The sequence below is a fragment of the Amphiura filiformis genome, chromosome 3 (genome assembly GCF_039555335.1).
Source record: "Amphiura filiformis chromosome 3, Afil_fr2py, whole genome shotgun sequence".
Taxonomy (NCBI): Eukaryota; Metazoa; Echinodermata; class Ophiuroidea; order Amphilepidida; family Amphiuridae; genus Amphiura; species Amphiura filiformis.
Genome location: NC_092630.1, coordinates 86,281,955 through 86,295,662, shown reverse-complemented (window position 1 = coordinate 86,295,662; position 13,708 = coordinate 86,281,955). Strand labels below are relative to the sequence as shown.

At 36.9% G+C, this 13,708-nt stretch overlaps 1 protein-coding gene across 1 annotated transcript in view; it reads right to left on the bottom strand.

Moving 5' to 3' along the window:
* Positions 1–6,188, bottom strand: part of LOC140149310 (oxysterol-binding protein-related protein 1-like) — a 46,626-nt gene extending 40,438 nt beyond the window's left edge. The window contains exons 1-7 of the mRNA XM_072171576.1: positions 6,031–6,188; positions 4,632–4,792; positions 3,371–3,482; positions 2,605–2,690; positions 1,859–2,071; positions 1,081–1,125; positions 386–462 (exon numbers count right to left, since the gene is read on the bottom strand). Of these exons, the coding sequence (XP_072027677.1) occupies positions 386–462; positions 1,081–1,125; positions 1,859–2,071; positions 2,605–2,690; positions 3,371–3,482; positions 4,632–4,792; positions 6,031–6,181 (845 nt within the window). The 5' untranslated portion in view covers positions 6,182–6,188. The remainder of the gene's footprint in view (positions 1–385; positions 463–1,080; positions 1,126–1,858; positions 2,072–2,604; positions 2,691–3,370; positions 3,483–4,631; positions 4,793–6,030) is intronic.
* Positions 6,189–13,708: the final 7,520 nt, after the last annotated feature.

Below are 13,708 nucleotides of genomic sequence, written 5' to 3'. Positions count from 1 at the left end.
TTGCCTTTATTTAAGTTCTGTAATAAGGAGTATACAAACCCTTCCTATTAAATCACTTCAAACACAACTTCATTGTACATTTTGATTAGTAACAACACACATGTTGTAGAAGTTAATATTGAGTCTAAGATCCATAGTTATGTGAATTTAGTGAAGTAGCCAAATGGGATACAGCATTTCATGGGCATCAATCCATTTCCAAGTTTAGGCCTCACTGATTTCAATACAGCTAGCTATGCTACATGACAAAAAAAAGTTGTCAATCAAACTGGATGAGAACCACACTGATCGAAAACCTCTTCTAGACAAAAGAGCAGTGTGAACCAAAGTTCCCAGCAACCAATATATTTACAGTATCTAGTCTTTCCATCATATGATCACATACCTTCTTCTATAGATAGTCAATACACCTCTTTCAAGTACGACCCAATAACGTTTCCAGGCCTTGGTAAATCTAGAAGGCTGTTAGTATAAACACACACAAACCACATCAGATGGGTATCAGAAAAAAACCCAAAAATAAACTCTTGCAATGTTTCTAATATTTCCTGCTATTGATACCCAAGGTTATTAAACTAATTTCTAATTGTTTCACATTTCTTTACTAGAAATGTTTGGTCATTGCTTAATGCTTTTATAATCAAGCCTCAAAATCATTTTCCTTAACTTGTATCTCCAAATTGCAACCTTCTGTTGCTGTTAAAGTTGAGGTGCAATGTGGCTTGAAACTGGCAGTTTGAGGTGCAATAGAATGCTATTTGTTTAAAAGGTTGTATCAGTATCATAATTTTGTAACACCACATTAAAGGTTGTATTGTAAGAGGCAAATTCTGGAGGGCAAATTGTGATGCGATACGGCTTGATTTGAGCTCTGAATACTTTCTTTCACACAATATCTATACCACATCATACCCTGGCTGTTTGTAATTTACAACAAACAACCCTTTCTGTAAATCAGAAAATACAAATCATCTTATTAAATTGCCAAAACTGTGCAATGTCACAAGTATTATCATTCAAAGTATTTTCTTCTCCATCACTGCATACAACATTTACACATATTATATTAGCTTATCTCACCTTTAACACAGGTCCTTCAAATCTGTCTACAGTCTTGTGTACAACCTGCAAAATGAAGGACAAAATATCAGCATCAAAATCACTTGTAGGCAATATAATCAAAAGCAGTGCACTGCTTCCTTCCTTCCTATATATGTGGATTACGTGCTGAACCTCAATTGAATATCATCACCATGCTGAATTAAGTATGTATGATCCTGGCACCTAGGATGGGGGTTGTTTTATACACTGCATTTATTTTTAAATTTAATGATGAAACTGTTATATTAAAAATAGTGTCAAATAAAGAGATTATCTAAAAATGAAAAACTGAAGCATAGTGTCACACTGTTTAATGTACAAAGGTTTATGGTTGCTAGGCTGAGTATCCTCCCATCGATACAAAATGGTATAACTATAGAATACCCTTCCCTCCCTAACACTAACCCCAATGCTCTAATCGTAACTCTAAATTCTAACCCCTAAATCCTAGCTCAACTCCTTAAACTCTACTCTAGCATAAATCCTAGCCCTAATCATATTACTTAAGGTCCGTTTATACTACGCCGCAATTGCGATGCGATGCGTTTCCGCACTGCCATGTACCACAGAATACTGCTTTGCGGTATCGCAATAAAGTTAAATACATTTTAACTTGGAAATGCGATGAGTTGCAGCAAAAAGTAATTGATATATCAGCAACACAACGCATCGCAAAGTAATTGTGGCGTAGTATGAACGGACCTCAACACTAAATCCTAGCTCCTATCCTTTATCACATAGATAAATCTCATCTTACCTTGACAGGCTTGATATCCAACAGTTGTCTCATCTGTGGTGACTGAGCCACATCTAAAGGCAGAAAACCTTTGCTGTTTGTAAGCTTAGGATTGGCTCCATGTTGTAACAGTAGTACTGCTGCATCACAATGGTCCCTATAACTCACACAATGCATGGGTGTATTGCCTGTTGTGTCAGTACAGTTGATATTAGGAGGTCTCGTTCCATTTAACTGTTTGGGAAGTAAACAAGTAGGTCAAACTATTTGCAAATTCTTCCTTCCTTCCTTCCTTTTTATACACATGCTGTACCTAAATGTGTTGAGTATTGTTGCACAGGCTTTGTGTGTTCAGTTATTTCTATGGACATTCCTGGAACTAGGATGGGGGGGTGCAGATATGAGAAATAGGGATGGTCCCCCTCCTCTTGCAAAGGGATGACTCTTCTGTATACAGAACCAACAGATTTATGTGACTTCCAAACCACAAGATGCCGCATATATGCTTATACCTATAATAGGCCTACATGTACCTAGATGTGCTTACAGCGTATTGGGAGAGAGGAAATTATACAATTATATTCCGCCATCAGAGGAGTCCGACTTGACCAGTCGTCCCTAAGCAAATAAGCAAGAAGAAGTCATTTCAGCAGACCGTCCCATGTCCACTTCATTAATATTATATTTGTATATTTTATATTTTAAACTTCCTGTCAGTTCACCCAACCTTCCTTGTACAATGGTCATTAATATAACACCTTACTTACCAGACTCTTGATTGTAGTAGTATCCCCTTCTGTAGCAGCATTTAGTAATATTTGTTCCCCTTTCAATTGCTGGGCTTGTTCGGTTGCTATCGAAACAAACAAGATGTCATATACCTTTATCAAGAAATCCCAAGAATGACAACACAAAATCACAATCACAATTATTAAACACAGTGGATAATTCTTCATTTTCTGGAAGCCATTTCACCACTGCACTGATCAACAAGTTACATTGCTGACGTTAAGATTGACCAGAAGAAGCCAAAACACTGTAATGACATCATTGACATGAGGCTGGTAATTAACAGACTTACATTATCTGCAGATAGAGACACAGACAGTTGCATAAATTACCCAGCTTGTGCAGTAATTTATGAAAAAATAAAATATATGTCTGGTTTTTTTTTCGCTGTATGAAAAACATCTATTTTTGGCTGCAGTGGATTGATTTTGACAGAAATTTTGGACAACAATTTTCTCCAAAAAATATGTTTGCAAAATATGTGACTGTACTTCATCAAAAAATAAGATGCACCATTATGACTACAAACTAATTCACACAAGCAAGCGAAGTTTCTACTCACAAAAATTTTGAGTCACATCTATGAAACTCTTCTTCAGTTGTTATTGGGAATGTTGGTTGACCAGTACCATTCTTTAAAATATGATTTTTCTGGGTAATTATAGCAGCTGGGCATTAACATTGTTTATGTCAGGCTCAAATATGAATCTATGTATGTGATTATTACATGAATGTGATGATTACCTGCAATCATGTCAACCACTTCCTTTCCTATGGCCACATCTTTTGGTGTAGATCCCTCTCCATTCACAATACCTACATCAGCACCATATTGGATCAAAAGCGCCACAAGGTTCTGTAAAATAAATCAAATCCAGATAAATTGATCATAACTGATATCCAAGGTAAACAAAAGTATTACTTTGCATCACCCATCATTCCTTTGCTCAGTAGAAACATGTCAACTTTGTGACTTTGGGATATTCTTGCTGCATGGGAAAAACCTGCAGCGTAATTGCAGGCAAAACATGTGGAATGTCAAACTATATACTGGGACTTCAATATGTAACAAAAGTAAGTAAGTAAAATTTATAGCAAAACGTTTGCTGTCATTTCATGCATATACTCAGAGTGGAAAAAAAGATATGAAGCTTGCCAACATGACCACATCATGTGAGTAGGCATGTGATCAGTTGAAACTGCCCATTACTGTTACATATCATTATTGTATACTTTGCTGGAAATTAATATTATAAACCATGCAAAACAAGAGAATATTAACTTAAATGGGTCAAATTTGTGCAAACATTTCCACTGACTTTGAAAATAAATACTAGAAGTTGATGAAATATTCTTACCATATCAATCCATCTCCTGGGCATGAAAGTACAAGAAAAAGTCTAACCTTTATCTTAGAAATTGTTTTTGCTATCTGGCATGCCAGGAAGTGGGGAATAATTTGGGAACCTCATTCCCGGGAAATTAGGTGTTTGGAGGGAAAATGTAAGGTTTGAAAATAAAGAAATATGTAACAATTTGAAGGGTAATCCTGTCTTCTTGGAGGGAAATTTTGGGTTTATATTGCAGCTCTTCTGGCTAACATATACCTTTTGCAGGGTCATCTCAAAATGAGGTTTTACCCACAAAGTGTGAGTTGTGTGTGTGTATGCATGTGTAATTACTGTGTACCTTGCATGCGCAAGGAGAATCTCGTTCTTGGATTAAGATCGCAAATCTGTGCAAAGGGTCAATTAGGTTATAAATTTAGCCAAACGCATTATGGTGATGTACAAATGTAAATGATGTTAATAAGCAGCCACAATCTTTCTGTGCAAGACATGTTAAAATATCAGAGGCCTTTAACATCTATGTACTTCAGCAAATTAAGAAATGAGTCTGTACTCATTATGACAAAATAATGAAATTATTTATTTTAATGTCAATACTTAAGTTAAAGCCAGTGAACATCAATTTACACATATCTGAGGCAACACTATTCCCTTACCAGACGTCCAGTATAAGCTGCTCTGTGTAGTGGGGTATCACCCCTGGGTGTGACTGCATTGATGTCAGCATTGTTGATCAACAAACACATAGCAACCACCTCATGACCAAAGTAGCTAGCCAGGTGTAGAGGACTCCATCCAAGGTTGGCCTTACTTTTACCTAATTGACAAAATTAAATGGAAAAATAGCTGAAACTGTACTGGTAAAATTTGTTGAAGTTACTTATAATATATGCTCTCAGCAAAAAACAAGAATGATGAAAAATATTAATATAAATTCATCAAAATGCCTTTTTTGACCAAAACTATAATCTTTACTGTAATTTACAGATGACTGTTGGAAATGTAAAATGAGATTCAAGCACTATCATACTAGCACTTGCAGCGTGCAATTAAAACATTGCCAGTGATCAAACACTGGTAGCATATGCACAATAATTGTATAAAAAAGACTACACTACTTAAGATTGGTTAGTATATGATACAGGGATAAATCTGGGCTTTTTATTTACTGAAAGATGCATTGTCCTATGGACGCAATAATTAGACCAAACACAATTACTGCCGGTAGCTGGATCTTTACCATCCGAATCTTTTATTTCCCTTTGATTTACACAGTTGATCAAGAATCAACTGTGTGCATAATTTTTTATGCAAATCATTATCAAGTTCATTTTTAAATATTTGAGGTTTGCTCAATCAAAACCCGAAAGTGCAAGTTCACTTTGTAACATTACTGTTGCCATTGTGAATTTCAGGTAAAAAAATTACTTACTGTCCTGATTTCTAGCATCTCAACATATATCTGACATGATACAATCTGATCTGATCACCAGTGGCATAACCAGCATTTTTTCAACTTTCAAGGGAGGAAACTTTGATAAAAATGTTCAAAAATCATGGTCTAAAAAGTACAAAAAAGACTTACGGTGGTACTACACTCCATGATAAATGTTGTGACTAATTTTGCATTTTTCTCAAAAAATAACTACACACTGGTAACAAAAGTTATATGTATATTATAGGGGCAAGGAATCCAATAACTTCACTGAAATTTCAGTGATTCAAGACAAGTGGTTCATTAAAAGAAATGAGGTACATTTTAGCTGTACCTTTGAGAAAAATGCAAAAATAGTCACAAATTTATCAAGGGGTGTAGTACCACCTTAAAAATCTTAAATATCAAGGTGGTCAGCATCCCACAGGGGGAAATAGGAGGCAAGACTGGTCACAGGGGGCAGCTGTCTCCCCCTTGACCCCTGGCTACACCACTGCCTATCAGGCTAAATGCTGAAATTGTGCAATTCAGATTGAGGCAGAGCCAAAAACAACAAAATACATAACAAAATCACTACTTTGCCAATGCTATGGATGTAAGGAATATAACACTTCTCTTACCTTTACAGTTAATGTTAAGTGTGATTTGCCCCTTACAGCTCTGCTCTACAAGCCTGCCTACAGTTTCTGCATCACCATTCCTGGCAGCATACAACAGTCGTTCTTCATGGTCCATGTCTCCTTCACTCTCCGGTAAAGAACTCTCAGCCATTTTATGAAAAGACACTACGAACCGGAAACAAACATGGCTTCATCATTATAGTATAATAAAAACTAACATAACAATATGGAAATAAAGCAGCTGGGAATTTTTATAGAAAAATTTCGCAACAACAAAAGTGAAACTGTATCAAATTTTGAATAAATATTTCCCTAAAATAGACTTTGCTACATAATATGTGGAATTTACTTAAAGGTCACTAGGTTTTGCTTGTTTTGTTTTTGTTATTTTTATCAATATTATTATATTTACAAATGAAATAAAATCCTGAATATTCGATAGGATAGTAAGAAACATCCACCCATTATATCAATCTCTGTCACACAGACTTTAATTGTGTATATAAAATATTATCACTTAGAATTGTCTGTTATTGTTTTTTTCTATCATTATCTTCATCATATTGTTAATATTCTATGGTGGTTTTTGTCACTGCCCATACTTGTACAAAGCCAGTAGATTCACAAAAATATACACCAGACAACCTGTACTACCAAGCTCCCCCAATAAGTCAAATGTCCATTCAATATTAAGATGAAACTCTAATAGGCTTAAGCTTAAGTTTGACCTGATTTTCCAGCTGAGTTTACAAAAACGGTCCATTTCCTGACACATCCAAGCAAACAACACAAGTAATATCCTTATTTACTACCCAACCCATTCAGTATATTGAACTTTTAAGCTGATTTATAAGGAAAATATGTATTTTTGGGTGACAGTTCGGTCAGCTATATGTTTTGGCTATTAAAGGTCCGTAACCCGATCGACAGCATCATCCCCGATTTTTTTCATTGTTGATGAGGTTTTGGTATCACATAATAGATACTATTTTTCTCATTACTATCCTGAAATTTGACGCCCAAGTCGATGTATTTCGGAGAAATCATGAATCACAGCGGTTTTTACAGGTATACCAGTTTGTAAACAATAAAAATTACTTCGGATCATGGGAAGAGAAAAAAGCGAACTACGCTAAGTGCTGAGGAGACGGTCCGCCGTATATAATTAAAACAATTCCTTGATTATTTCAGTTGGTGAAATAGCTCAATTGGCTAGCGTGCCGTTCTTTTACCCAAGAGGTACCGGGTTCAAAACCCGGTATCGGAAGGTTTTTTTCCTCTCCATTTTTAACCCAAACTTTTTATATTCATTTGAAATGTACATATTGCAAGGGAAATATATTTTGTTTCCTTTTTTTTTTTTTTTGTACGAAAAAACCAAAAAAAAATAAAATAAAATTTTTTCCGTCAATACGGGCCGGCATTGCAGCATGTCAGCATTAAGTCATACTGAACGGGAATTGTTGTTGTTGCATGCCTACCCAGTATGCAATGCACGTATACAAGGTATTGGATTGCAAATTTGGCTATTTATTCACATTTACGCTGAAAATGCTCTCGCTTTTTTCACAAAGCAGCATAAAGGGGAGATATTTGATATTATTATGTAATTTTAAAGACAATCCATATCCAAAACCAATAGGGTTACCCCCCTTTAAATGAGCCCATAAAAAATAACCCTATTTATAATATTTTAAAAACATTAATTTTTTGCATGTACTTGTACTTTTTGTCCAAAATATATTCTTTGCCCAATGGAGACATTAGAGCTATAAGTATCAGCTGCCAACACCTGCCCCCGGTAACTGCCCAGGTCTCTAAACGTAAACAAGTTTTCATAAAGTAAGAAAAACAAAATGGGCAGTGCACCTTATTAGTTATGAAACAATGGTACTCATACATACCTCAATTCTGACAAAAACAAGTGATACGACAATGTATAGATTACATCCCCTGCAAGCCTACACACCAGTTGTTCTGCAATACAAAAAGAAAAAGTGAGATAAGAACTGGCCCCAGGGGGGTCACTCCTATTGTGGCCTGTACACCATCCGCGATAATCAACTTTTGAAAAGCACCCTAAACAAGGATTTAACCCTTGGCTAAAACAATACCCTAAACAGGTGTTTTCACACCCTAAACAGGGATTTTATTCCTTGCATCAAATTTCATACCCTAAATTTCATTTCCGTGTATTAGCAATTGCAATTTTGCTACCCTTTTTCCAATATTTCATGTTTTTGACACCCTAAGCGTAGTTACGCAGCGTGATCGTGCTTACCCAAAAAACTACCCTTTTACGCATTTTCATTATCGCGGATGGTGTACAGGCCACAATGGGAGTGACCCCCCCGGGGAACTGGCCCTATACCGTTTCCTGTGAACTTCAAACCTGAATCAATGTAATACTCTTATCACATGTTGTGCAAACCTTGAAAAAGATATAATATTGCCAAAGGCTATAGCCAAACTGTATACATGTATAGGCCTAATGCATAGGTCAAAGTTTTAGAGTAACACACTTTTCAGCTATTAGTTGGCATGAACTTGAAATGCTCTAACACTTAGGAAAGATAGTTTGTAGACCTCTTGATGGTCTTTAATTGGTAAATCACCTGTATATTTTTATATAATCACAATTGAGCAAAGTTCATGTTGTTATGTGCAAGTTCTGAACCACCTGTAAATTGGATTCAATGCATGTTTTTAACTATGTCCCTGGTCCCTAACCAAGTTTTATAACAAACAGGAAAGAGAGAAACAGGACCTGCAGAAGGTTTGAAAGTGGGGGGGGTAGTTATACTAAGGGTCATGTGTTGATTGTGTTCCAACTTAAATCCTATTGGAATTATAGCCACACAGGGAATTTTTTAATTAATGTCATATACAAATTTAAATCCTCCATAGAACTCCACAAGATATATAGTGGGCTTCTTTCACATTACGGGCCTGTTACCTTGTTATCTTGACTTGACTTGACTCAAACTCTAGGATTTTTTCACTTTTTCAAAATCACCATTGTGTGAACATTTTTACAGATTTAGAGTATTAGACAGAAAAAATTGCCTTTTTCACATGTTTTTTTTTTCAATATTTTGAAAAATGAGGCAAATTTGTAAAAAATAATTTAAACCTTCCCTAATTTCATGTCTTTACTTAATTTATGAAAAGATAATGGAAATTTTTTTAATCCAAGCAATTTTTTGGTATGTTGTCACCAAAAAAATTGGGACAAAAAAGTGCATTTCTATGATTGTTTCAAAACCTGAACAATTTTGTTTAAATCTGAAAACAGATAGAAAATATGAAACATTATTTAAAGTAAGAAATTATTGGCCTATATACAGAGTCAGAAGTTAGAACGGTGGAGTAACTTCTGCGCACGGTCGCAGGGAATCCACAGTCGGACTTTTCAAGCGACGTGCGCAGAAACTCCCTCCGTATATAGGTCCGTGGAGTATTTCTGCACGGTAATCCGTCAATGGATTTCCTGCGACCGTGCGCAGAAATACTCCACCGTATTAAAAATAAACTCTAAAAATATATACATTTCAAGTTATTTGATGCGCAGAACCGTAACTTCTGACTCTAAATGATATTTCTTACTTTCTACCTTCTTATCTCTTATGAAACATTCTAGGGTAGGCCAATATTAAGTCATAACAATTCAAGAAAAACGTGCGCCGAAAATCCGTCAGTGGATTCCCTGCGACCGTGCGCAGAAATACTCCACCAGCACCTATATACGGAGGGGAGTTTCTGCGCGCACGCTTCAAAAAAATCCGTCAGTGGATTCCCTGCTGCCATGCTCAGAAATACTCCACCGGCGCCTATATACGGAGGGGAGTTTCAGCGCGCACGGCGCCGAAAATCCGTCGGTGGATTCCCTGCGACCGTGCGCAGAAATACTCCACCGGCACCTATATACGGAAGGGAGTTTCTGCGCACGTGCGCCGAAAATCCGTCAGTGGATTCCCTGCGACCGTGCGCAGAAATACTCCACCGGCACCTATATACGGAAGGGAGTTTCTGCGCACGTGCGCCGAAAATCCGTCAGTGGATTCCCTACGACCATGCTCAGAAATACTCCACCGGCGCCTATATACGGAGGGGAGTTTCAGCGCACGTGCGCCGAAAATCCGTCAGTGGATTCCCTGCGACCGTGCGCAGAAATACTCCACCGGCACCTATATACGGAGGGGAGTTTCAGGCACATGCGCCGAAAATCCGTCAGTGGATTCCCTGCGACCATGCTCAGAAATACTCCACCGGCGCCTATATACGGAGGGGAGTTTCAGCGCATGTGCGCCAAAAATCCGTCAGTGGATTCCCTGCGACCATGCTCAGAAATACTCCACCGGCGCCTATATACAGAGGGGTTTTCAAGACGCGCGCCGAAAAATCCGTCAGTGGATTCCCTGCGACCGTGCGCAGAAATACTCCACTGGCGCCTATATACGGAGGGGAGTTTCAGAGTTTGAGATTTTTATACCACTGGAAACCTCTGGGTACATAATGTTTACATGTATATACCAAAAATTTCTTGCAGATTAATTCATTTAGCAAAAATATCGTCAAATTTGAATTTCCTTCTGGTATACCAGAACAAAATTACAACAGTGGCCTATGGAGCAGTGTAATACACATAATCATGCATACTTGTCACAAACGCAAAATCGGAATCAACTGAAATTTTGGGAATAAGCTTTTTTCGTGGATATCTACTGAAAAATGTCATAAAAAGAGGATGCTAGGATCACAAATTCCTCCTTTAAATTGAAACCATACATGGACAAGTTTTCACTATTATTGTATAATTTATTGCTTTAAACATGATATTGTTAGGTGTCTAAAGCAGAAGCGAAAAGGGTGTTTTGTTTATCAATTTTGCAAAATGAAGGTCCAATTGAGCCATTTGGTGCATCATTTTTACACTTTCTTTCAGGGTAGAGAATTCATTATTTATGTTCACCCAGACATGTGACACACAGCACATTATGGGTTTGATTAAAGTGGGAGGGCCAGCCCCGGTTGAAAAAGTGGGGGGGACTAACCCTCCTGGTTTTATGCTTTCACAAAATTCTACAAAACAAGTAGGGGGGGGGGGTGGCCACCCGTCCTCACCCAATTTACCCCCTTCCTATCAACATATTTTTTATAAACAAAAATCCATCACAAACTTGTACCACCACATGGAACACTCTAAGGGACCATTACTGTTTAAAACAATAAAAATGTCTTTTTACTATCACACTTTATCTGGACTCTCATTCCAATTAAAATTGCACAAATGATTCTCATTTAGGAAAGAAAACGAGCAAGGTACACCAACTTGATGTGGGGAAACAAGTAAAATACAGACTAGACAATATGCAGGGGGGGGGGTAGACTTCTCCGTAGTCCACTTGCCAATTGTGCACTATTCTGGCTATTACATTTAAGCTTAAAACTCTGATTTAATTAATGAGTGCACAATTGATAGATTTTCACAACTGATCTTTTCAGTCACCGTGACGCCCTCTGTTTGTTAGCTTCCCAAGTGGACTACTGACTTTTGCCTTGAGAGTTAGGCCAATTTCTGGCCTAACTAAAATTGGGTCATGATGTAATGCATCTTTAAAAATGAATCTGGCTTGTGATTGGTCGCCCAGATCTTGTTATTGTTTAAATCCTCCCGACGCGTACTGGTACCATTATAACTATACATGGTACACAACTATCTAGGGAATGCGGCGCTTTTGTGCTGGTGGATGAACGTATGCATCTAAGCAGCGTATTGTACCACCATGCTTAGTCTTGTGGTTAGATGTTATTGATAAACAAGTATGATTGACAGTGTGTGAGTCCCGGGTAAAGTTCTGCTTAAAAGTGAAAGTCCATAGTCGGTTTTTCGGATAATAAACTGGCAGATTCTAAAATTAGAATTGTTCAGTATTGAAGTGTCATTATAATTATGCCATTATGATATGTTGCATTCAATAATATAAGCCTACGTAGGGCCTATACTTTACTTTTACTGTCACAAATATAATTATATAGCCTAAACTTTTTCATACCCATTTTATACTAGTATTTTGATGTACTAAATATCAGTATAATTTCGAGTTCAACTGAATGCGTTCATCATGATTAATAACATTTTTATTTATCAAAAATCGACTATGGCATAGTCTAGGGGGGGCAAAACCAGCAAATGTAGGCATAGGAAGTAGGTAAACTTCGATAGCCAAAAATTACCAGTTCCAAGGCTCACAAAAGTGCTAAACCTGCTAAATCACTGTGCACATAAACAGACTCGGTAAACCAAACAACCAATGTAGGTACAAAAACATTTTTAAATTCGCATTTAATTTTTACTAGCTGAAGCAGACAATACACAAGTCAGATCCAGATTTACTCCTAATAGTTTAATTTTATTTCAGCGTCAATCTTTCTTTTTAAATTTCACATTTTGTTGATGTTTCTGATGGTAACTGACCACTATTATAGGACTAGTCTAGATGCAGGGATACTCTTGCCACTAAAATGCAATATTCAAGTATTTCCACCACCCTCTTATTTCCATGGAATATCCGGATAAGATATGCCGCTTCTAATTTTTGGCCTATATAAAGATATTTCGGACCCCTAGGGGCCACTGTAGGCAATACATGTCCCACTATCCTATTGTTTATATCATTATAGTGCATTCTAATTCAGTAGGTGCGTCTTGTCAAGAATACACACAATTTGATTGGTTTTCACCTATCCATTATGACACGATAGTGGATAGTCATATAAAACAGTGAGCTCGCCGACACGCAACGGCGGCACACTTGTAGATCCTCAATGATTGCACGATAATGTGTTCGCGTAATATACATGCACGAATTAAGAACGCGGTTTGGCAGCTTCGATGTTCGTGGCGTTTTCGTTCATTTAAAACGACGGGGATGTCCTGACAAAAGTAATTTTATTTTTTCTGAAAAAAGGCAGTTTGACTTATAAAATTTATACTAAACTGACTTTGAAGAATGAGAATAAAGATAGATTTTGTCTTTTGCCTATCAATATCATTTCATAATGGATGGGCTGGCCAATATTTTTATCGTAGTACTCAAAAAATTGGCCAGCCCATCCATTATGACACGATATTGGATAGGCAAAAGACAAAATCCTATCTTTTATTCTCTAATTTCCAACATTTAAGATGTTTGGCTTCAAATTTGTTCACCGATAGCTTCACACTCAAAGATAGAGACCATTACTAGTGAAATCTAAGAGAAATCAATGAAGCATGACACCATGCCAAGCCACACAGCCATCACAACAGACGATCATATCAAAAATTGAGTTGAAGTGCAATTTTAGACTTTTCAAAATTGTTCTAAAAAATACAATTGACTCATCAAAATAACTATCATCCAAATTTAAGCATCAATTTTATAAACAGGCATTGCAAAAAATGTCAACGCTGATGTGATATACCAAAAAAAAAAATGATAGGTTAGCAGGACTCGAGACTAGCCAAACTATCATGTGCAAATTTGAAGTTCTTGAGTAATCATACCAAATCCCATGGGGTTGCAGGATGGGCACGCAGAGCATTTTCCAGTGATGTCAGCTCGACCTAGACTGTGCAACTCAGTCTTCAATGATAGAGTCATTTATCTATTGGTCATTATATGACTAGCACTTG